This window comes from Phaenicophaeus curvirostris, chromosome 20, assembly GCF_032191515.1.
Source record: "Phaenicophaeus curvirostris isolate KB17595 chromosome 20, BPBGC_Pcur_1.0, whole genome shotgun sequence".
Classification (NCBI taxonomy): domain Eukaryota; kingdom Metazoa; phylum Chordata; class Aves; order Cuculiformes; family Cuculidae; genus Phaenicophaeus; species Phaenicophaeus curvirostris.
Genome location: NC_091411.1, coordinates 10,347,312 through 10,373,203, shown reverse-complemented (window position 1 = coordinate 10,373,203; position 25,892 = coordinate 10,347,312). Strand labels below are relative to the sequence as shown.

General features: G+C 42.4%; 1 protein-coding gene across 3 annotated transcripts; it reads right to left on the bottom strand.

Moving 5' to 3' along the window:
* Positions 1–1,428: 1,428 nt before the first annotated feature.
* Positions 1,429–25,032, bottom strand: SEC16A (SEC16 homolog A, endoplasmic reticulum export factor). 3 transcript variants are annotated; one of them, XM_069873499.1, is made up of 30 exons: positions 21,154–25,032; positions 20,354–20,499; positions 18,077–18,162; positions 17,763–17,898; positions 16,845–17,043; positions 15,567–15,744; positions 14,724–14,866; positions 14,543–14,604; positions 14,170–14,308; positions 13,674–13,916; positions 13,253–13,350; positions 12,492–12,573; positions 12,205–12,322; positions 11,955–12,066; positions 11,593–11,698; positions 11,015–11,155; positions 10,786–10,899; positions 10,074–10,278; positions 9,638–9,886; positions 9,029–9,117; positions 8,152–8,310; positions 7,831–7,908; positions 7,589–7,645; positions 6,802–6,916; positions 6,342–6,479; positions 5,561–5,658; positions 5,135–5,209; positions 4,499–4,558; positions 3,521–3,595; positions 1,429–3,067 (listed from the first exon to the last, which is right to left on the bottom strand). In XM_069873499.1, exons 1-30 carry the CDS (start codon positions 24,955–24,957, stop codon positions 2,999–3,001), a joined length of 7,374 nt encoding a protein of 2,457 aa, XP_069729600.1. In that variant the 5' UTR covers positions 24,958–25,032; the 3' UTR covers positions 1,429–2,998. The 3 variants fall into 3 exon arrangements, with proteins under 3 accessions (XP_069729600.1, XP_069729602.1, XP_069729601.1); XM_069873501.1 differs by having other exon boundaries at positions 15,567–15,684; XM_069873500.1 differs by lacking the exon at positions 4,499–4,558.
* Between the last annotated feature and the right edge of the window lie 860 nt (positions 25,033–25,892).

Genomic DNA, 25,892 nt, shown 5'->3' with positions numbered 1-25,892 from the left:
CGGGGAGCGGCTGAGAGAGCTGGGGGCGTTCAGCCTGGAGAAGAGGAGGCTGAGGGGAGACCTCATTGCTCTCTACAACTCCCTGAAAGGAGGTTGTGGAGAGGAGGGAGCTGGGCTCTTCTCCCAAGGGACAGGGGACAGGACGAGAGGGAATGGCCTCAAGCTCCACCAGGGGAGGTTTAGGCTGGACATTAGGAAAAGATTTTTCACAGAAAGGGTCATTGGGCACTGGCAGAGGCTGCCCAGGGAGGGGGTTGAGTCCCCTTCCCTGGAGGGGTTTAAGGGACGGGTGGATGAGGTGCTGAGGGACATGGGTTAGTGATTGATAGGAATGGTTGGACTCATGATCCGGTGGGTCTTTTCCAACCTGGTGATTCTATGATAGAGACCCATGTGGGACCCAGAGAGTGACTGATACCTGTGCCTGATCCATCAGACAGGATCCATCAGGCAGAGACCCGTGCGTGATCCATCCAGCGACAGTGACTGACATGACAGAGACTCACGTGTGATGCATCAAGTCACAGTCCTGTGTGTGATTGACTGAACAGCGACCCACGTGTGATCCACCAAGTAACAGCAACCTACATGACATCCACGGAGTGAGACACCCAGATGTGACCCACCCCTCGGCAGCAACCCACGCAACACCCACCAAGTGAGAGCAATCCATACAACACCGATAGAGCAACCGCAACCCATACAACATCCACTGACATCCACCAAGTGACAGCGACTCACACAATACCCACTCAATGACACCCATCAAGGACAGACCCACTCGTGATCCAGAGTGACAGCAACTCACATGTGATCCATCCAGTGACAGCGACCTGTGTGACACCCATCGAGCAACAGCAACAAACGTGACATCGACTGACTGACAGCACAGTTGCCATGATCCACGCGAAAGCAATCGTGTAACAGTGCAACTGTCATAATCCATGCAAGATCCCTTGAGTAACAGCATGACCATCACAGTCTGCACGAGATCCATTGCGTAAGAGCAGAACCATCGCACTCCATGCAAGATAATCGTGTAACAGCACGGCCATCACAATCTATGCAAGACCAATCGCATAACAGCACAACTGTCACGGTCCACGGAAGATCCATCATGCAACAAGGTGACCATCGCGATCCATGTGACATCAATTGCGTAACAGAAAGTCACAATTCATGTGAGATCAATAACAGCGCAACAGTCATGATCCATGCGAGATTAAGGTGGCATTTTAATAAGCAATTTATGCTCCCAACAACTCGAGTTACTTACACTAAGCCTTCAGCTCCACTTTTGAGTACTCCACTGCAAACAGCCCAGAGGCCAATTCTAGTACAGAACCCCTATCCCATCCTTCATGAATCATTCCCAAATGAGAGAGGTCCCTCCACCCATCTCATTAAAGCAATAACCACAAGAAGTAGTAAAATGTGAAAGTGCTCCAGAGCGCAAAATATTTTATTTAAGAATTTACAGTGTCAAATCTTACACCTAGGAAAGAGCCGCTCCCCGCTCCCGGGAAGCCTTCTCGGATTGAGTTGTTTGGCAGTCTCTACTGGAAGGAGAAAATAACCAGCAGCCTGGTGGAACTAGAGGAGAGCCAAGAGTCTGACCGGGTTTCAATCATGGAAAATTAAACCACACCGGCTGCTGCTGACCACGTCTAGAATTGAGTATGGACCACAATGCAGAGGTTCCTAATCCCCCAAATGGCATTTCACTTCAGCTACATACAAACCTTTCCGGACACACGTAAGGCGATCGAGATCTCAGAAAGGTGACGCTTTCCAGGAAAAGAAAAAACAACGGGGGACCAGCACTGGCAATTTCACATTCACATGATTTCTACTCACGGGCAGAAATTCAAGTAAAATCAAATAGTTTGGTGGCAGGTTCTAAAAAAAATATGGCCTAATGATTTAATAAATATTTAAAGTTTATTTCTCTCTTTGCAGATAATTCAGATTCTCCAGCAAATATGAATGTTGCATATCACGGTTTTCAAGATTTTCTATATTAAACCTAAAGATTTTAAAGTCCACTGGCAGAGGTCTAAGCCATCTGCTTTCAGTATATTTGAAATTCGGCTGTTAGCTATTTAAGACCTCAGTTGTTTTAGTAATGAAAATTCAAGAACGGAGTATTATGCTGATTCTGGCACTCAACAGGAAAAAACTTAACTTTCAAGCTGTTCCCACCTTAATTGTGCAGCGCCAGCAGTTTGAGAGAAAGCAAGTAACCGTATTGCACTTAAAAAGAACACTGACTCATCAATAGTACAGCATCAGCTATTATACAGAGAGCTTCTTTCAGACTATACAATTTGCTTTACAAGTAGTCTAAACCACAAACTACATACATACTAGATAAGATTCAAATCAAATTAGTATTAGATTACAGTCACAGTTTTCATTCAATGCAGGTCAACTTATTTGGATGAGCTGTGGCACCCTCCCCGCTTCAGAGAACAACCCAGCGTGAGGCGTTCCCAGGTGAACATCTCCAATTCCAGACACCGACAAACCCAGTCCTGTTTGATGAGCATTAAAATTGTGCACGGTCCTCTTAAGGCCACAGAGTGTTGCGTTACAACATGGACGTGTTCTTGCCCCAGCTGGGAGGGGAGCATCCTTCAGAAATTAAGGTATCCCTGAAACCACGTCTCCAAAGGTCACACTAGTTAGGTTTGAAATAAACTTCAGGAATAATTTGCCTGTGCAAACAAATAATTTTTGTAACAGACAGCAACTATTTCCTCCCTGGTGCCTATTCTTTATCACAGCAAAGCTCTCTCCAGCCAGGCTTTTTAAAAGGAAAAGTTACATATATTTCACGTTTGGTAAGGATTTGTGTAGATGAAGTGCACATAGGGAGGCCCGTGAAAAACATCACCCATCATCAAATTCCTGTCATGTCAACTGCATGTGCCGCAAGATCGAGTTCTTTGTATGCTCAGAACATGAGTGAGAATTCCAATTACAAAGCCTTTGTATTCTACTTCAATGTTGGATACTTCCTCTGTCCAATTCTTCCTGGTCTTGAACTTCCAGTGACCACAGGAGACTGATAAAAGAGAAGGAGAACAAACAACATTCTGTAAAAGTGTCATACAAATAGCAGGCAATCAAAAAAAAAGCCTGCGGTATAGCAGCTCCTCCTTCCATTAGTTTATCTTGCAAAACTTCCAAGTGCTACAAAGGCAGGGAAAGCCCAGAAGGAAACCAGGTGACAGGCAGGATTATCCCACCTTAAGGATGAGCTGGTGTGCGGAGTAGGGCAAGGAATATAAAGCTTATGTTCAAAAGGCACCTGGGAGAAGGAAAAGGGGGGATTTGTAGTGATATTTAAGGTTACACTAAGAATTAATGGTAGGAGTGGACTGTGGTCACATAAAACAAGGTCCAGCGTGATTATGATAGACTCCATCAACATTTCACTACTTGGTCTAACAGGGCTAACAAGTCTGAATAAAACTATCGATCAAAGCCATGAAGTAAAGGTGAGGTTTCTAGTCACCTGTGCAAACTGAGAGGGATTGTAGAACGGAACTGTTCCTGCTGAAGGTACCCCCAAGGGCGATGCAGCAGCAGGCTGGAAAGCAGATAATAATGATGTTATTAAAGAACTGCAGACCTTCACTGCCTCTCAAACACGGTTTGCTTGGTCATACAGAAAAAAATATTCACAGTAATAATGCCAATAATATGAAAAGTGCAGCATCGTGTAACAACTGCAAAAAGTGCCAGCACAGTTTGCATCCGTACCTTTAATATTACTTGCTTGATGTAGGAATTGGCAAAACAATGTAACATGCAGAAACTGTAAATAGCTCTGAAAATCCAAAGCATGCAAAACCAACACAAGACACTGGTGCGACTTCACTGAATTAGTACCTCCTGCTTTTGTTAGTAGACCTTAGGACTTGCCTCAAAATAAACACTCTAAATCAAGTTTTGCTTTACAAAGAGATATAAGACAGAGCTTATGTCACACCTTTATGGTGACCCCACAGCACTGGAACTTAGAGCAGAGATGAAGCATTCCTTTAATTCCTACAGGGGCTTTTGCAGATGGAGAAGGCAATGATATTATCAACCATTTCAGACTGGCAGCAGCAGAATGAGAAGGTTTCGGGTCTTTTTAGGACTATTTTTGGGGCTTGTTTTTTGTTTGCTTGTTTAAAATCAACTGACTTCTTTGGGCCCCGGGAAAGAGGTGATCAGAATTATTAGGTGAATCTCTTAGGAACATGAACATAAACAAAAAGCATGCCTGGATCACATGCATTCTCATAAATACAAAAAGCTCTGAAGACCCTGTTTGAGTGTTAAAAGGAACACTACATCATTAGTCACTTTCAATGTTATTTCTGTGAAATGAGAAGAGGGTAAAATTAATAAAAGAAGCATTAGTAAGTATTGAAGCGAATGCAAAATAAAGAGAGGGGGGAAAGTAAATAAGTTAACATAAATGAGAATGGCCAGCCACATGTACCTGATTAAAATGCTGGCTTACTTCACGTGATAATGAACTCATTGAACTAGAGCGCGAAAGCTACAAAACAGCAAGAACACACAAATACAAAAAACACAAATAAAAAAAGTCGTCATGCATGTCACTGCCCCAAGCTTTCAGTCGTTTTATTTCATTTTACATGTCTCTCTGCCAAGGGTTAAACCAACTTCAAGTTAAAAAAAAATGTAAAGCCAGAAGTTAGTTTAAATCAAAAGGACTTCTTAGAGCACAAAATTATGTAGCTATAGAACACATTTAGTAGGAACAAAGGTAATGTTACTCTGCCTGGCACATAGAAACCTGTACTCCTCTGTGTGTCTTGCACTTATTAGTGAAATTATATGCATGCATGGAGGCAAGAAGAGATTCTCAAACTGCTATTTTACTCTGAAAAAGACTTGTAAATGTCTACTTATATAGAAAAAGGAGATTACCCCACGGGATGTAGGACATGGAGGCTGAACTTCTTATATGGGCTTAGAGGTCACCTTGGCTACTCATCAGCAATGGAATCATTACTTCTTGTTTTAGATGGCCCATATCAAGTCCAGTACAAATCAATGGTTAAAATATGCTGTAAAAGTCATTAGCTAACTACTTTGACTCAAGCCTTACCTCGCCTGATTGGGAGCCATCAGGGTTAGAAACAGGAAGTCCAGATCCAGGAGGAAGGATTGCAGGGTTTAAGTACTAAAGAAAAACAATGCATTTTTGTTTATCTTTCTTAGTATGATACTATATCACGTTTCCGCTGTACTGATCCCACTGAAGTAAACCAGCATTGGAATACTTCAAGCCAAGTGAAACATGCACTGTGTGGCTCTTCCTACATTCCTGGTCCCCTTGGTCACTTTTCACAAGCTTCCCACTTCCATTTTCATTTGTGTTTTCCTTCTCCAGTTCTTAACTAAAATGTAGGCACTTATCTGTGTATAGCAACGTGCTTTGCATGTACTGTGGCTATGAAACTACTGTTCAGAGTCATAGGACTTATAAAGCGGAAGTTTGAATTACATATACAAGACATTCTTTATGGCTCACCTCTGGTTCAGCTGCAGCAGGATCTGTGTTGGTTTGATTCACAGCTGGTGGGTGCTCTGCAGCATCACCCCCTTCCCCTGGCTGAGGCTCCTCTGCAACTACAAAGGAAACGGGATTTAGCCAAACACATTTGTTTTATTTCACAGAGTGAGAAGCAGGGACATCAGCAGAACTGAACTGCTACAATACCAATTTTCTCCCAGGAAAAAATGTAACTTAAAGAGGACAGTGACAATGTCTTTAGATGCCCCAGTCTTGTAAAAAGTCTGCAGAAGCAAGAGATGCATACAATTCATATGGATAAACCCGCGTGCAATACAGTATGTAGTGAAAGCAGGGTTAAAATACATGGTAAGCAAGCGTGCAGGTAAGATCTTCCCCTTGCTCTCCTCAAACAGCAATCCTAGAACTAGAAGCAGCTGTCACAAGTGAATATGAGATACTAAGAAACAGGAATACTACACAGTTCGAGTTTTGATATTTGCAGTGCCTGGCTGCTCTGCATCAGGAGGGAATGACAAATACACACACAAAAAAAGAAGGCAAAGAAATGGCAACATCCCCTGCCCTTTGTTTGCAGCACAAAGAACTGGGTTTTACTAACCCATCTGTTTTCCTGCAGTTCCCACACCAATTCTAAACCAAACTGGAGTTAATGAGATTGGACAGTGTTAAATGTTCATTAAAGGCTACACAACACACTGGCTAAAGTGACTTAGATGGCCAAACAACTGTAAATAACCACAAAGTCTCCTTGCAGTTTCATCCATTCATGACACACCTGAGTTCGGAACAAACACATTTCCAGGAATTGGCATTGGGGCCAAGGGGGCAAACAGGTCAGATGGTGCAGGGACAGCACCACTTGACTTGGTTCCACCTGGATTCAGGACATCAACATAACGGGCTCGGCTTCCAGCTAAAAGACAAAAATCCAGAAATAATAGAATAAGCCTTGTGTTGGTCATCCCCATATCTGTTTTCAACCGTCTGCTGGTTAAGCCATCTTTCAGAATCAGAATGACACTCAAGGAGTACAAACAATAATACCCAAGTCACCGTACAGCTGTGCCAGCGGTAGCCAAGCATAAGCAAAGCCAACAAAGCCACAGCTCCATGGTATCACTGAGTTGCCAACTGCTCCCTAACAACTCCAAAAAAGCCAAGGCTCCTGCCTTCACATTTTATACAAGAGAAAAACTGAGGTCTTCCATACTTCAAGTATTGATGACGTTTGTTACCTGCTCTTCTGGAGAAGATGTTGACAGCAGGGGCACTGGGTGGGCCTGCAGGTCCAGGTGCTGCAGCCTGAGGAGCTTTCGGAAATCGTGTTGGAGGTGGCGGTGGAGGTTTACTCTGCAGGGAGAACAAGAAAATCCAGCCATATTGTTGACTGCGAGTTCTAAACCACCTATCTACCTGAATTCTCCTTTTCCTTTCCTAATCCACATAGAACTGGGTATACACACACACACATCTTGTGGTGCAGACCAGTATTCCTCCTCTTCCATCTGATAATTAATGACAAGGCATTTCTACAACCCATTTATGCTCACTCTGAAAGAAAAATTTATAATAGCAGTTCTTATTATGTTTGTGTATTGAAACAGATCCTTGAATGACAAAGATGGACAGGATGTGTGATTTTCTTTACTTTACAATGCACAACATCTTCAAAACTATACTCTTCCTACATTTTTTCCCCTAGATTTGTTTGCAGCAAATCAATAAACAAGTAATTACCTAGGTGATGTCAACTTCTATGAAGAGGCACACCAAGCTAAGTTTAAATTCCCTTGTGAATTCAGTTGCCATTACTGGATCCACACCAGTAACTAAAGATACAAATGGTTCCATAAGGATGTAGATGACAGAACATGCAACCTATTTATTGATTTCAAAATGTTGCATATTTTAATCCAAATTCAGTAAACACAACCCTTCAGAGCCAATAACAGATTAAAGAAAATTGTGTGCTAGTACAGATTTCAGTTTCCCGCTTGGGGAAATGAGCCTTCAGATTTTTACCTCTTCTTCTGGTTCATCCAGATTAACCCAGCGCTGTTTCTGTTCATCCCAAACAATCTACGAGGAAATCACAAGTCAAAGATTAGGAAGTCAAACACAGCGGTTAAGCACAAAAAAAACAAACCCCAAAGCCCATAATAATTTTAAGTGTCCAGATCTCAGAATTTTTTTATGCACATTTGTTTACTTGTCAAAACAATATTCATCTCTAATGCAGGAAAACAATTTTTTAGGGGTCTTACTGATTTGTTCTTGTCATCTGGAAGGTGAGCTTCGTTCTTTCCTTTCCCCATCAGCCAGCGAAACCAGTATGCACCACTCTAAAAATAAATGCATCTGTTCGGTTAATTCTCTCAACATTGGCTTTACAGGCACATTAAAATAATCGTTCATGCAATGATTCATTTTCTGTTAGGGATTTCAACTCTGAGCTCAGAGTTGAGCCTAATAAATTGAAAGGAAGCATTTAGTCAGGGCCTCTTAAATCAGGACCCTGGAGCAGAAGCTACAACGTACACTAACACACCTCGTCCAGCAACAGCCACCTTTCTTAGAAAACTTACCTTTCTAGGTGCTGGCTCCTTTTTTGTTTCTTTTTTAGTCTCTTTCGCTACAGGGACAGAGGGAGGAGGAGAGGGCTGTTTTGCTGCAGAGTTGGATCTCTCTCGTCCCACAGAATGAACAGAGGACTCTGAAGTTGTTCGGGATCTTCGCCCATAGCCCTGTATTACAAATACACAGGAAAGTACCACACTGTCACTGCTGGAGTGATAGACTACATTTCATCTTGCTAAATAAACTCCTCCTGTGACAAGGCAGATAAGTAATTGCACTATGATGTAACTGGTCTGTTAAAGGGCACTGCTGCGCAGGCTAGCCAGCCCACAAGAGGAAAGATATAAAAATCTGCAACAGGCAGTGGTTGCTGTCTTTTTCCCCCCCTCCAACATCTGGTTGTTCTGCTAACGCTTGTATCGCAAACTCAAGCATAAAAAAAAATTCACTGTTTCTTCTGTAATCTCTAGTTAATTTCTAGTTAAAGTCTCCTTGCTTTCTATCACTTGCCAGAAGTATCATTATTAAAAAAGTTTATATTCATTCTTTCAAACAATTGTCACTCAGGAGACTGAACTCCCAAGGAGAAACCAACTTCAGCGATATTTAAAACAGTGAAAATACTATATATTTTTAAAAGAGAGTTGTGATTTTTATAAACGCTTTCCATGTTTCCAGTCACGACCAAGCAGGAATCAATGATTGTGGCCAAAGTTTTTCTGCTAGATCTTCATTATTTATTCTACTGGAGGGAAGGACAGCGGGAAATTAAAATTAAGCTTCAAGTCTTGCTGAAGAGGAAGACAGAACCCAAATATACTCTGTGTTTGCACATATCTGCAATGCAGCTGACACTTGCTGAAGAGATGTATGAAACAGAGATACCATGCTAGCCATTCTGCCATAAAAATCCTCCTCCCTCTGGTCAGGAAAAGAGTTTTGCGAAGGAGACTCCGGGGCAATTCTCTGCATTCCTTAAAAAAGAAATTAGATTACATCAACATGGGAACATCGACACCCACCCCCGGCCAAAAAAAGAGCCCCTAACCTCCACAACAACACTTCCAAGGCAAAAGTTTTCACTAGTTACAAATTCACGTCTCTAACACAGCTCTGCCAAACCTGTCTATGCTTGCCTTCATGTGTCAGGTTCTGTTGTCACAGAACTAAAACTTATTGCGGCCCTAGAAGCTGATGTCCAGAGGTAGAAATCCCTGTGATTCCAGTCACAGACCTCACACATAGAACTGCCAATCCCAGTTGGGTTCTAAATCATAAGCTGATGAGTTTGACACCTCTTTTAAACTAAGTCACATAAGCAGGATGAATACCATAGCCTTCCATAGGTGTCTCTGTACCATTACATGGTGTTTTTAAACTTCATTACCCAGGACCAGACTTAGTATTATCTAAAAATTGAGATATTTTGCATTATTCCCCAAAATACTTAATTTCCTTTGTAAGGAAGAAAAGCTGTTTACTAAGATCCCAGACCTGTTTCCAGGTTTGTCTGCTCTTCTGACCGTGGTTCAGTTTCTTGAGGTGGTCCTCCTGGTGACAGTGCTGATCCTAAATACATCGGTGTTGGTTCAGTTGCATATGGATTTGAAAATCCTGGAGGTGCAAAGCCAGGTCCTGGACCAACAGGCTGAGAAGCCACTGAATAGAAAGGGACACTTCGGGCAGCTTCCTGGTCACCAGGAGGAATCATGGCAGCTGATCCATCAAGGACAGCCTGAGGTACTGCAGTATTAAAAAAAAAAGTTAAAGAGTTATAACTAAACAGAAATTCCATTGTGTGAACGTTTTAACCTATAAATAAATTGCAGAAGTTAAATCTCATTGTTTCTACCACTGTTAAGTGGTTTCTTATCGCAGAAACCCAAAACATTTATTTTCTCTGTTATGGAGAAGGATATGAAGCACTAACCTGAAGGCATCAGCTGCACAGTTTGCATCTGTTGAGCCACATTGGGTAACAAGGATGCTAATAATGCATTTTCAGTGCCTGGACCGACGTCACGGCCAACTCCTGCTCCATCACATTGACTACTATGGTCTAATTCAGAGCTTGGTGTGCTACATGCATATGGTGGCGGTGTGGATCTGTCTGTGCTATAAGCTATTGCACCCTCCTGCAAAGAAACCCAAGATTTTATTAGTTGTACCAGGCATTAAATTCATAACCAAGGAAACACAGAGCAGAGAAAATCTTAGGCGTGAACACAGCACATAGCTTTTTTTTTTTTCTGTTTAGTCAAAAAATGAGTTGTTGGCCATTCGCAGGCCAAGCTCAACCAAACCACTTAAAGGGTTTTTGTCGTTTAGGTTCTGTTTCTTTTTTTTTAAAACGGAAGCTTACAGCAGAAATTATTGCAACCTAACGAGCTTTGTGTTATGCTGTTAAGAAAAGCCTGTCTCATATCATGTACACCACCCTTGATTATTCTGTATTAAATCTTAGGGCTCTGAAGTGTGGTTAATCCATTTGGTTTCAATCATAACACACTTGACAATACAAATATATCATAAGGCCACTTCATATGTTTCTATAACTTGCAGTATAAACAAAACCATTACAAAATTTTATTTACACCGATCCTTAAAAAAAAATACTTCACATTGAAAAGTACATTCTGTACCTTGATCTGTCCATCCACATGTCGAAGCCTTACTAACCACGAAGGTTCAATAAAAGATTCCTGGTCTGGTTTCTCTTTTATTTGCGGGTCAAACAGGCGTAGTTGTGATGACATCTAGAGAAAGGAATCATTGTAAAGTTTAAGTTAACCAGCTAACAAAAGGCAACTTTAGCCACAGCTTAACACCTCCAATATGAAGCCACAGATACTTAATTCTTCCTTAAATTACCTGGATTAGCTGGCCGATAAGTACAGGAGAATAGTAATGTGGATCTTTAAGGACAGTTCTGGAAATGACTTCACAGTAGTGGAAAGCCTGAGCAGCAAGTCCCATTTCAGCCAGTCGGCAAGCATAGATGAATTTGAAAACCTACGGAATGCGAGGAGGTGATCAGAACATTTTTAGAAGTATCAAATGAGAGGTAGTCTATCATTTCAGTTGATAGCTTAGATATCCCATTAACACATCTCTATTAGGCACAGGAAAAGAGGGAGAAAGCACTCAATTGTCCTCTTCCATCCAACGTATCCAATGGAAGTTCTCAATTTGTCTGCAGCTACTGTCAACACATTCTGCTGGGTTTTTGTTTTGGAACATGGTTTAAAATTCCAAACTTCATAATGCACAGATGAAAAATGCAAAAAGGAGATTTAAATGAAAAAAGCCTTCTTGCACTATGTTATCCACATATATTTCATGTTAAAATGGGTAAAATATTTGGTATGCTGAATACAGCACATGAGAGATTAAAACCTCATAAAAACCCCTGCCAAAATAAAATAAATAAAAATTAAACAGCTCTTCACCTGGAAATTGGGCAAGCAGCCAGGCTGAGTTCCTAGGGACTGTGCATATTCATAGGCTTCTGTTCTTTGAATAGCTTCGTTGGTGGCAAACTTTAAAAACGGCAAGCTATTCCGGAATGGGAGAGGAAAAATATTATTTAACACTGAGATTATATATTCTGACAACAGAGACAACCAGAAATAAAATCAGAAACACAGCTCTATTAGAGGCACAATATCGATAACTACTACTCCTCAAACAAGGGCAAGGCACCAAATTGTTATCACCAGCTGTGGCTGGTGATAAGGCTAAGTGCAGTTCAGTCTCTCAAGCCATTAAGCATCTAAAAAGTCATGTTTTCTTAAACAAAAGAAAGCCAAACCTGTGATTTGATCCAATTAGGACAAGCTTTGTTGTCTTCCTTGTGTAAACTCCAAAACCAACTTGGGCCATAAGGTAACAAAAGTGAGCAGCATCCAGCAGGCCTTTAGAAGCTGTAGAAAAATCAGTGACAGAACTCAGGATATAATTCAGTGTCCCATGTTGTTTTGGCTTTGTATTCAAATACTTTCATAATAGAAACACCCCCACATAAATCTGTTCCATCACCCTGTTCATTCCCCAAGAGTTACCAAGAGTGTCTCCCATGGTAGCAATGGTCCTGGATTCCAAGTCCATGTTATTGGTCAGGTTGGATAACACCATTGCTAGATGAGGCCTCCAGTCTCCCCATTTTTCATCTCCACAGCACTAAAATTAGAAGAATTAGTCAAATCAGTGCCTGGAACTTTGCATTGGTAAACGTTTCAACCTAAAAATTGCTAAAACAACTTATCTGCCAATTCTAGGAAAAGCACAAGGAAGGATTTGTTGTTGTGAACACCTCTGCAGGCTCAAGTGATTCCCACGTGAAGCTTACCGTGGATGCAGCTGGCATCCTTCCAGACATGAGCTGGTAAACAGTCTGCAGAGGGTCATTAATTGGGAGACTGTTGGCAAATCTACAGAGACATCACACAGAAAAACAAAACACAAACATGGGTTAAGCGGTTAAAATGTACTTGAACACTCAGCAGCACTTAATCTAGCTCAGTTTAAGAGAAGGAGGTGCTGTCTGAAAACAGTGAATAAGAAACTGTCTGTGGTAAAGTTCAAAAGCAAAACCTGACGAGTTAACTGGATCTGCCACCCTGACAAAGGTCAGTCCACAGTAGAAGCCTCAGGATTCTCCCCATGCCACCCAAACAGACTTAGGACGTGATTTCACCAGCTCAGGAAGCTGAAAGATTTTGTCTACTGACAAACACATCTTCTTTCAGGTGAGATGAATGAAGGGTATCGACAGTCACTGGGCTTCAACACAGCTGATCATTGGATTTTTGCAGTTTTTTCAAAGCCTGATTAACAGCCCCTGCCAAGCAAGTCCACAGATGACACTGTTCAAATACCCCTTAAATAGAATGAATTGCAAAGGATAACTTCTCAGGCTTATTTTGGGGCCTTCTGGCCATAAAAAGTAGCAGGTGACAACTGAACACAATGGTAAAAGTGAAGTATAATCCTTTCATGAGCTACTAAGGATAAGTCATCATTTTGACATTAAGACTTCTGAGCATGAAGTCTCTACCTCACCAACAGAACCGGTAGTCATACTGTACTAACTGAAAAGGAAAACAATACCTGGTCATAACTCTCGCGTGCGTTCTGCTGTCCATTTTGCTGGCAAGTAGCAGAGCGTGACCCCATAAACCATGCTTCATGGCAGACTCCAAAGCATCCTAATGAATACAGAAATTGGTTTCCTGGGAACAGTTGAACATAATACTCGGATAGACAATGACTGTCTTACACTACTACTTTGTGACTGAGTGAAAAAATGATCGTTTAGATCAAATGTTAGCACACGAATATAGCTTTATAATATAAACTGTAGAGCATAACATTCTTCCAGATCAGCGTAGCGCAGTGCCATGAAATACCGTATGCTGTGCAAGTTGCAAAAATGATTTTAACGGATGCCTAGAGCTTTAAGATCTTTGAAAAAAAAGAGTAAACAAAACCAGACATGTGCAGCATTTGGAATAACAGTATCAGCATTCACCTTTTTGCGGCCATAAAGCAGTAACTCCCTGAATCTCTCTGTCTCCTTCTCAAGGCTGTCAATTGTGGTGATAAGACCATCAGTGAGAAATGAGAGCTGGGCTTCACCAGATTCCTCTTCCACTTGTTCCACAGCCTCATTAGTGAAATCAATCAAATTTGCCTCATTAGGGGACTTCCCAGGAAGCCACACTGTTTTGTGATCTCGGAGCAGAAGTTCAGCCAGGTCTGTCCCCACAACAGTCTGTACATGGAGAGAAAAATAAAAGTTAAAATTCTGTTATTTCAACTCTGCCTTCATTTTATTTGTTGCTTCAACAATGTGCAGATATCAGCAACTTGGAGCACCTGAGGACAAGTGACCAGCTTCCCTGTTCCACTAATCTCTGAACCATTCCAAGATAAACCACTATACGCACACTACTGTCTTTTACATAAATAGCATTTTATGTACAAAATATTTTAGGATAGATAAAAATCCAAGCAGTGAGACATACCCCATTCTGCCTGCACAGGAGTACAATAAAGTCCCAAAGCAGACTTGCAGATTCTTTGTCAATTAGATTTTCATTCCTAAAGCACTGTGTAGCTTTATTTTGTGCAAAATTAATGACATCCACTTTATGGGTGTCATCCCTGGGAAAAAAAAAAGAAGAAAAAAAGCATTTAATGAGATGAATGTCAACATTCAAATCATTATTGTCATTAGTATGAGGAACAGATTTAAAGCTCATGTAGTATTTAAGCAGGCGAAACACCACAAATATTTTAAATCATTTTAAATCCTGCAATTTGCAGACAATTAAAACTTCAATAAAGAAATGAATTCCATATGCATGAAAGTGATTACTGAAATCTTTAAGAACCTACTTAGCGAGAGGACCAGGAAACGCTCTCATCTCTTCTTGCTCTGGCGAATGTTGTAACATAGTCTAAAACACATATTAAAAAATTAAAAAATAGCCAGGAAGCTATAGATCCACATTCCCCGCTCCCCTTCCAAAGGAAAGGTCCATATTCCACCACCTCCCCTTTTATTTTTAAGCTTTACCTCCATGCTGTGTATTTCAACCAGAGCTGGCTGTCCCTCTGAAGGCAGGTTTGGCAGCACTTTTATTAAGAAGCCCCCAGGACCAAACCTAGCACAGATATGAGGCACTGAAAACTTCTCAGGTGTTGAGGGCCTTAAAGGTGCTGAAATGGGAAGAAAAGACAAAGTAAAAACAAGTAACTTTGTCTTGTGATTAAGTAAAACTTGCTGATGTATTCATCTAATCCAGTAATCCTGCACTACTACTAGAAAAAACACTGCCGTTCAATTTGGACAAACTTCAAAAGCAACAAATAATCAGTTCCTTTTTGATGATTTGCAACAAGAACAAAACTAAACTTTAAAACACACTTTAATTTTAAAATCCACTTATTTTTTCTGTGCAGGGGCTTTGTTTGTTTGTAGGAGACACAATTCTGAAGACCTAATGATATTACTTCTAGCATACACTGGAAAAGCTTTTCCAGAAGAACGGTGTTCTGATCCACACTGAAAGAGTAAGAAAACATTATGGAAATTCTGAAGTTTAAGTTAAATTTGAATTGTTCCCCATGAAGCACAAGCAATGTAGTTAAAAATCTACCTAAAAAGACATTTACAAATGGGAATACTTAATAGCATCTGTGACACACTCAAGTTTCAGCGAGCACTAAAACATGCAAGGAGCACTTTGTTCATGTTTACTTCCACTGTAAACCAGCATTTTTAGCCTGTTAACAGGCTCTATGAATACACAAAATGTATTGCATACACTACAAAGACTGCCAGAAGTGGAAACTACTGCTGGTAGACAGCCTCCCACGCACAGTGCTGCCCCTCCTCCTTCCCCCGTGATGCCAGTACCTTGTTCTACAGCTGCCCATCCAGCTTCAGCCGGGTATCCGTAGTCTGTAAAAGGCTGTTGTCCATCAAAGTTAGCAGCATATCCACCATACGGATAATCTGTGTGGAGTGACACTGCCTGCACAGTGGTGTCATACGCATTAGCCGTTAGATCGTGACTACTTCTATATAGCTGGCTCTAAACAGATCACATTAGTAATTGTTAGCAGAGAGCGTGAAGTTACAGAAAGCAGGCAATACTGCAAGCACAACTCAGGAAGGTAAGCAATCCCCTGCCTTCGATTCTGTGTTCTGTTCATAAACTGGACTTACTACATCCCTGCACTGGAGACAGCTGCCCTGCCAACAGGCAAGAGAAGATAAATTCTCTTAGCGTTCTCCCTCAGTCTTTTTACTACCATCTGATCATGCAAGTATCATCAGCTTTCTCACACGGAATGTTTACATGCTTGTATGAAGAGTAATGCTATAGAATGAGCTACAAGTTCAAGTGTTACTGCATCAGCGACTGCAGATCAGAACCAACTTCACCTCTACTGGAACACTGTGACAGAAAATCTCAACTAATTAAACCTGATGAATGCCAAAATGACTTCAGGTGCCTCAATATTGCTGCCTAAATGATCTCCAATATACTACCTCTGATATTACTAAATGGAGTTTAGACTGGAAAGCCACTCAAACTTCCAAGAAACATGATGAACCAACACAAGAGACTAAAACTAAAATGACCCATTCCATTAGGAAAGACGGTATGTCAAAAACTACCCATATTCTGCGATTTTCCAGTATTTGTACTTATGCCATAAGCAGACAAGTAATCAGTTAGATTTGGTTTTTGCTTTAAAGTCAAAACAGCATCATACAAACGTGAAGTTAGTCTTATAACAGCTCCCAAGTTCAGTAAGAGCATTCATGCTTGTGATGAGAACATCACATTGAAAGCCAGCCACATCATCAACCACAGCCAAGCACAGGAAGGGAGAAGTTCTCTCAAATAGCAAATGGATTCAGTAGAGGAAATTTTTCCGTGTGTGTGTGTGGCAACTGGCACAGCCAAGTGCTGATTTTGGTTAAAGTTCTCTTGGCAACCGTGACAAATATTAAGTTAAAAACTATACTGCAAAAGTCTCAACTAACAGAGTAAGTTTTCAAAATACATATTCCCCAAGCTAAACCTAGAAATATTTCTGTATTTTTAAAATTTCACCCACCCCTAACATAGAGAAAGACTCAACTCAGCTGAATGAACACCACATGTGACCATTTAAAACTCACTTGCTGAGAGCGAGAGCTGAAACTGCTCTGGTGACTGTGAATGCTGCGGGAGCTACGGAGACTGTGACCAGAATGTTCACTGTGGACACTGCGCCTGTCAAATTCATCACCGTAAGGATCTCTGTGGGGTTCGGATTCATCATCAAAACTTCCAGTAAAACGAGGATCGTATCTCCAGTTATCTTCATATCGGTCATGTCTGGAGAACAAAGCAGCATACAAAGTGAAAATAAACAAAGTCACCCACATCCCCTGAGGACTTTGCTGCATATGTGTAAAGAAGAAACTGTACATAACACCAGAAGGGCTAGATTTCCTAGACTGAGGGGTTTACTATAATAAACAAGCTGATATTTCTTTAAGACGTTCATCCAGGATATTCAAGACCAACATCATACTCTATCTGCTCTAAAAAACCCACAGAATGTTTACCCAATCAGAAAACAACTCCTACTGCCCTAAATCCTTTCCTTAAAAGTGACATGACCACTCACCTGCTTTTCCTCAATGACCTATGTTAAAGCCACAGAAAGGACCAGCAACACCTATCTGTGAATTACGTGCAATATCGTATTTTAACATGCTGTTACAGGATGCATCTGTATACCTAGAGAGGATATTACTTACAAAGCTGCCTGATACCCTGAAATTACAATGCCTGACAACTGTCACAACAGTTCATAAATTCTGAAGACTTTGCATAAGCAAGGCCTCAGTCTTTATCTTCATGTTTACTGCCATAACTCAGTTTTCTATTTTTGCCTCTGGGACTGAAACCCTGAAGAAACCACCACCACATTCTCTACCTTCACTCACTTGGGCATACAGCCCAGTGCTATGATTGCCATCAGCATCCAGGCCCTGTGCTACCCTAGATCCAGAAAGAGCACTGAGGGAACACGGATCGAATGGACAAACCTGTTGCCATATGGATACGCGTCTCTCTTCTGGTACGGGTTGTGTTCAGCATCATACCAATACCTCCGATCATAACTTCTAGGGTCTCTGTACCTGGGGTCATACACTGATGAGTAACGTTCCCAGTGACTTGGATCTTTAGAAAATAAAAAGAATTGGTTTAGGTATTGGAAGCTATTGCCTAACCTTTTTCTACTCCTTTGTCTTTAATTACATGCTGATTTGGTCCTGAAGCACATAGGAAAACCAAAATAATGTACTTAAAGCTACAGAAACTCATCCACTCCTTTTCAGTTTAAAAACAAACACCTTACCTCCATAATCATAGGAGTTTGGGTAATAGCCAGGATAATAATCGCTCCATCCACTTTTTGTGTAATAATCTTCAGGATACCCTTGCCTGAAAAAAAACCCACACAGGTATAGAAAGCTGTTATCCCTCCTTCAATCACTTCTGAAGTCAGCAGAGCTTATGAAGAACTATGTGTCTCAACTGACTGGGTAGAGTTTCAGATTTAAAATAATGCATTTACAGGAAATCAAAGACTTTACAACCCAATATATCACTAAACTGTTGTGTACTATGAAAAGCCAACAGCTCTTACCGTACAATACTGTAGTGATTTTTGTCAACTGCTGTAGTGATCAGTTTAATTACTTACAGACAATTAATCACAAAACCTACTGCTATAATTAGCATCCTTTGAATTTTCTCAGCAAAGTCAGTAACTTAACAAGCAATGAAATAATTGTTCCCTCAACTACCGTAGTGTTTTGTTATGCATCTTATGGACTATGATCTGGAGGAGAGGTCATGAAAACAAGTCAGGACATGGACAGGCCCTCTCCTAGACAACCCTGAACAAAGAGTTTCAGCCTCCACTGTAACCCCCAATGCTTTATTTTTCATCCTGCACTCAGTCTGTTTCTCAATTGCAGCTGTTCAGCAGAAGCAGCAATGTTTTGAGCATTAGCACATCCTTACATTTAATACTTCAGTGAATAAATGAGAGCAGGGAGACACAATTGTAACGCAGCACATCACATCTAATTCCAGGCATCTTCTAGGTTATTACCCTTCTCAATAGGCTTGGATGGGCAGCAGCGTATAAGAAAGGCTTGTTTGTCATTTGAGCAAATAGAGAGAACTGAATGGGAGAAAATACTCATTTAGAGAGCCTGTGTCAGAATACTGATTGCCCAATTGAACAGAATAAGCACAAGAACCAGACTAAACCCAACACATCAAAGTAAGAGCAAGTGCATGTACACAAGATAATTACAATACTTCTGATGGAAAAAGAAAGATGTGGCCATTACTTCAAAAATCATGACCCTTTATTATATGCCATTTTGAGGACATCATCCCCCAGTTTCTGAAAAGAGGTAGAAGATGAATGTTAGATGAAAAATGTAGCGTGTTTACATATATGTATGTACATATATATACATGTACATATATGGAATGATGGGAACGTTCATGCTCCTCTACAACTGATCATACAACTGATATGCAAACTCCAAAGTGGCCAAGCCAGTCAAGTGATGCTCCTCCCTGGATGTGTGGGTAGTTTGCTAACATAGCATCTACCTCTGCAGAGGAAGAAGTTTGATCTTATCAGATCAGGTTTATCCACCCAGTCTTCTCGGTCTCCAGAAAGATGTTACTTCCCTCTCCGAACAGAGTTTGTAAAGCTGCATCATCAATACTGGTACATTAAGGGCAAGTTTCAGACACGCTGTCACACTGACTTTGCCACTCGTAGGCTCTGCTGCCCTGCAGTACCACAGCCCACATCCAACTGCACTGTCACATCACACACAGCACTGACAGAGCCACTCCTAACAGGCTTTGATCTGCCCAAACCCACCTACAGGAGGTTCAGTCTCTTTTAAAAGTAGCACATAAGAGCAGTGCACACCAGGAAGTGCTACTGGAAGTTATTATCTCACCGCAGGATTTCACAGTACAGTCAGATCCACTTGGAAAGATGATAAAGGTTACCACATGGAGCTATAGCCATTGTTTTGCATTCCTCAAGGTCAACACAGAGCTCTAGAATCTTCTGGAGGTGGAAAGCAAAACGCTATGTTTTTACTCTGAAGACTGCTCTACGAGTGAACTACATAATAAACACTGCGTCAGTGAGCCAAACACACTGCTATGCAAATCCCAGACCAATTTGCAAAAGTGCTATTTATTAACAGAACCGGGGCCACTGCTCAAGTTCTAGCCAGAAAGTAAACTTGTATTGATTAACAAACGCACAGCCTACACTGCACTTCCACATCACAGGCAAAAAGAAGTCAACGTCAGCACTGAATCCATCACAGTGACCTCCTGCTTGGTAGAAACACTGACTACCACCCAGAGAACCGAATGAAAGGAGGAAATAAGGCTTTAGCAACAGAAAAGACTGCAGAATCCTATCCTTTTCAGATGTGGCATTCGATACCATCCATTCCTATGGCAGCACACAACGAGTTTTTGAACTTCTTCACTGTGGCTTATGCTGAAAAACTCCAACAACATCATTACACTCACTGCTTTGGAGTGTACCAGATCCTTCCTCAATTTGGGAATCACTTACCTAGAGGAAGGCCTCTCAGAGCAGTGGCTGGCTCTGGAACTAGGACGCTCAGGCTCAGGATACCGATAACTCCCAGGCTCCATGTACGCAGCGCTAGTGCTATCATAGTGCCTGTACCGTGGGTCGTACTGTCCGTAGCTATCGTCCTAGGAAAGAGATCAACACATAAAGTAAGAGGCTTCCCATCACCAAGGATAAACCTTCAAAAACCAACAAATCACCATACATACCACAACTATGAGGAGATGTGGATCAATAGACCACACAGCTTTCGATATCTGTTGTAGCAACTTACAGGCAGGTCTATCAATATCCCGAACTTAATGAAAAAACATCACACCTGCACTAAAAGAAGTTCAACCACTATGCTGCCTCTCTGCTAAACTACTGATAATTCAGGCAGCAGATGGGAATAAAAGTTGAACACCTGGGCAGCTAAGACATTGATACCTGCCAGCATTTTCCAAAGAAAGGTGAGGCACTAGCACAGGCTGCCCAGAGAAGTCCTGGCTACCCCATCCCTGGAGGTGTTCAAGGCCAGGTTGGATGGGGCTTTGAGCAACCTGATCCAGTGGGAGGTGTCCCTGCCCATGGAAGGGGAGATGGATCTGGATGAGCTTTGAGGTCCCTTCCAACCCAAACCCCTCTATGATTCTATGCTAATTTTCCCTACAATTAAATACTTAACGTGAATGCTATCCTGAATGTTGATCATGACACAACTGTCTAAACTCATAATTCAAAGATAAAATTTAGTAATATGTCCTGAGGGGGGAGGAAGTTGAAAATAAAAGATTTACCATGTAATAAAGATGAGCGCCTGTTCTGGGGTCTGCGGGAGGATAAGGTGGTGGATACGGAGGCTGGTAAGCGTCATAAGGATGTCTGTAGTAGTAGTAAGGGTTCTGGGGTGGACCAAAGGCATCCTGAGGAGTCTGAGGCGGGGGTGGACGCTGCAGGTCTTGCTGCACATTTGACGTGGCTGACTGAGAGGTGGTAGAAGGGGCTGTGGAGGCCGGAGCACCCGATGGCTGCCCAGACGCTGGTTTCTTATCAGGACTCGTCTGATCGTACCTTGTCTGCTGTGCTGAACTTGCCTCTGGGGGACCCACAGGTTGAGGATGGCTACTCAGCACCTGGTTCTCACGCTGCTGTGATGCCTGCACGGCTTTAGTCCCTGCGACAATCTGGTAGTTTGAAGGAACTGAGGACTGCCCAGAAGGCGCTGGTTGCTGCATTTGAGCTGCTTGCATTTGCGGTTGAGATGGCAACGCTCCCTGTACTGCTCTGTCTGACACAGCCTGATGCTGCACATCTTTTGTCACCTGTTGATAGAAATGCTCGTTGTCACACACCTCAGCACTGACCTGACCAGCACCACCAGCTGACTGGTGAGGATAGACTGGACCATCAGGAAGTGACTGATTATGCACCAGTACAGAATTGTTTGCACTGCTTTTCTCCAACGTCCGTGACACTGTGAAGTCGAGCACTCCAGCAACTTCTTTGCTATTTGAGTGATGTGCAGGATTATTATTAGCCTGCGCTACAGAATTAACAGCGGGGACCATGTCACCTGCACTTCCACTGGGGAGAATCATCCCAGGAGAAACAGATGAGTTAGACCCTGGCTTGCTAGCAAACTCAGGAACAAAACCTTCCATATTAACATTCTTTTGCCCTTCTGGAACCAAATTAAGCGGAGTTTTCATAAGCAAGTTTGCTGGCTGATTAGAAGCAGTATCAGAGGAATTGACAGGGCTTTGTAATAAATTAGGTTTAACCAGATTAGTGCTTGGAAGTGCATTTACTAACAGAGATCCAACTTGCATTGCAGGCAGTGGCATATTTTCCCCAGAAATGATCCCACCAGCATGCGAAGTTTGGGGACCCATTGCAGGCTTGTCCCCAATCCCAGGGTCCTTCACTGGCTGATTGTTTTCATTGCTGCTGAGCTGATTAGACAGAGAAATAGAAAAATTAATCGGCTGAGCCAAGTTATAGCTTTGATTAGGCTGAGCAATCAGGATAGGCTGATTCTGCAAAGACTCTGTAGGTGGAGAAGACAACAAACTTGCATAACCAGAACTTGCCTGAGACTGAAGTGCCTCCTCTTCTCCCATTTTGGGAGGATTCTCAAGATTTTCAGAAGATATATTTCCATCTTGGGAAAGTTGCCCAACAATAGCCCCTGGTTTACTTGGCTGCTGATTAGACAGCCCTTCTTCTGGCGGCTGAATGACTTCCACAGTCTGCTTGGCAGGCACGTACAATGCAGGAGCAGCAGGAGCTAGAAGAACATTTCCCCCAAAATTGGGTAACTCATTATGAGCCCATAAAGTTGTTGCTGGGCTATCACACTTTTTAACTGCTCCCTGAGCTCTTGTTGAGGACCTTCTCTCGGATACCGATTGTATGTTTTCCATAATGGGTCCAGAGTGCAACATATTTCCAGCTTCACCAGCAATTGCAAGAGGCAGTGGATGTACCTGAGGCATGAAAATAGTCTCCAGGTTATCTGGTGGCTGTTCAAGATTGCCTGGGGATGCAGCCGGTGCAGCTGCATTCTTCTGGATATTCTTTTGGTTTGAGTGGTTCTCTCGTAATTCAACCACCATCTTTGCTTGGTCAATCTCCGCAGGTTTTATACCAACTCCATGGGACCTCACAAGTTCAAAAGAACTATTTGCACTTGTCTGAAATACTCCTGTAGGCTTTGGAGGACTTGGAGTTGGAGGCTGGGACAGATTACCATGGTAGTTCTTGCTCAGGTTTAGCTCACTCGAATCGCCTCCCAGAGGAGAGGAATCGATCTGTTTGAAGAAGCTGGCAGAAGATTCCTCATCGGGCTTCCCACTTTCTTGCTGAATAAACGTACCAACCTGCTCTGGAGGTCTGGCTGAGCCAGAAGCACTCCTATGGCTAATGCTGCTATAGTTTGAAGATACACTATCTGGTCGGACAGGATGAGGTAAGGAATCAGGGGCCTCCAAATTTGGTCCTCCTTCGGCATGGCTCACAACAGCATTCTTTGGAAGCATCTGACCTGGAAAGGATCCATATCTGTACAGATCAGAACCAGAAGCAGGGGACGAAGCACCAATGTTCTGTGGTTCACTCGGCAGCACTTCTTGATTCTGAATGCACTCCAGGTTTTCCACATTTTCATACTGTGACCCACCATTCCCAGATGTGTCCCCTATACGTGCCTTGTCATCACTAACAAACATAGTGTGCTTAGCAGGCTGGGCCTCCTGCTGACCCACAATTTTAGGGAAGTACTGGACATCCATTCCTCTTTGTACCATCTCACTGGCTAAACCTGGACTGGTCTGCACCTGGGAGAGAACGTTAGATGCAACTCTCTGAAGATGCATTGGTGGGTGATACAACGATGCTGAATTTGGCTGACAAGTATCAAACTCAGTTTTCTCAACTCCATAGGTTTTTTCAGATGAGAGTATTTCTTCATTTTCTGCCTCATCCCCTTTGAAAAACATGGAGAGAGTTCCTGAATCTCGATCTGCGGGAACAGGTCTATTTGATGTTTCAGACATATCTGGAGACTGGGTTTGGGGGTTATTTCCCTGAGCTGTGGGAATGATAAAACTGGAGCCTTGCAACGGTGGCTGTGGGTAGAACTGCTCCTGGTATGGTTGATTTAACCAAGCATTAGTCATTTCTGTGTTCTGCCCAAAGACATTTCCAGGCTGGATGCTGTTCATGTGATGACTGCTATTTGGAGAGCCATTTTTCCCATTCTTTTCACAACCAACAGGTAAAGGCGCTTGTACGATATTTTGTGGAATACCTTGGTGTACAGGACTCTGCTGTAAATTTGTTTGTGGAGGAGGATGTGAAGCGCTAACAGAAGACTGAGAAATGTTGTGAACGTCAATCTGAGAAGATGGTTCAGGATAGGGCACAAAATTCCGTACTGGAGACTGCAGGTTACCTTGGACCGGCTTCCACTGAGACACAGGCTGCTGAGGAGGTGGAGGGAAGAGCGCTGCTGCGCTGGGTCCTGAAGGAACATCATTTGAATCTCTGCTAATGTCTTGTCTGCCTCCAGGTTTGTTTGATGCAGGTATCATTACAGGATGCACACTGAAAGAATTTTCAGCTGCTGCTCCTGTATTATAATGCAATTGTACTGCAGGGCCACGGAGTCCAACGTCCACGTTTGGATGCGCTTCTGCAGCGCTATTTATAACGTATCCTGGGGACGGTGAAGGAATGGGAACATTAGAAAACGTACTGGTATTTATTCCTGGTTGAGATAGAGGAGCTGATAAAGATGCATACGGTCCATGAGGATTGTCCCCTGCAAGGGATGGTGAAGTATGCACAACAGCCGGCTGCGGGAACGCTGCTGGGGAAGAACTTTGCGGAATTAACGTGTTGCCCTTGAGTGGGTTATCTAAAGGGGAACTTTGAGGAGTCTGTCTGCCAAAGGCAAAAGGGTCTGTCACAGGCTGCACCGGGGCAGCTGCTGCATTTGCTCGCTTACTGAGCGAGCTGTTTCTCCAGTACATGTTCCGAGCGATGCCTGCAGGAGGTGGAGCTGCTGCTCCTGCTGGAACAGTCTGCGGAGGCTGCTGCATGCTGGCCTTCAGGCAGGGTCAGATGCTAGATGGCAAACTAGTAGTGGATGCTGGAGATAGAGCCCTTCTTCCACCCTGTTAAGGCAAAACAGACAAAAAATTGGTCTCCTTTCTCACAACACAGGCAGCACTTCAGCAAATTTTTATTTTAGAAACAAAATTACTCAGAGGACTTGAAGTGGAAAATATCTCTTTTCTCCAGAAGGCATAAGAAATTTACACGTAACATTGTATTTCTAGACCCAAACCCAGGGTTACTGAAGCTTAATGCTGTGTGGCAACAATGTGCATTATTTAACAACCATATTAAGAAATAACTCTGAGTAATTAAACACAGCTCAGTCCTGCACAAATGTTAAAATCTCAGACTGCTACATCTCCCCACATCTTCCTAAGCAGAAGCATGCATGGGAGAAGACACAGCAGCAGTCAGACTGCAACAGAACCTGCAAGAACTATGGAAAGCTGAATTTAATTATAAAGAGTTGAGAAATCCTCATCTAACTCCAATTGTGTTATAGACAATCTTCAGCTCTGTTGCACTATTGCTCAGCATGAATGGGCCTTTCTACAGGTAGGATGAGAAGAGAGCACCTCAAGAAAGAATTCTTCAGATGTTGTTCCCCTCAACAGAGCACAGTCCATTCTTGCCTTAATAAAGCAAACGTTGTGCAGGACAGGAGTGGGTTTTATTTTGAGAAAGGCAACTGCGTTTCCATCACAAATATTCTCCCTTCTAGAACATGGATGCTGCACAATAGTAAAACTGCATTTAAGACTGTAAATGACAATCAACCCCCTCCACCTATTAATTAATCAATGTTCTCACTGGGACTTTGGCACAGTATCAGAGTTACAGCTGTATTTCAGGGCAGAAAGGACAGCCACACAAATATTCCAACTCTGCCAGCAAGAACTCCAAACAATACCTGTTA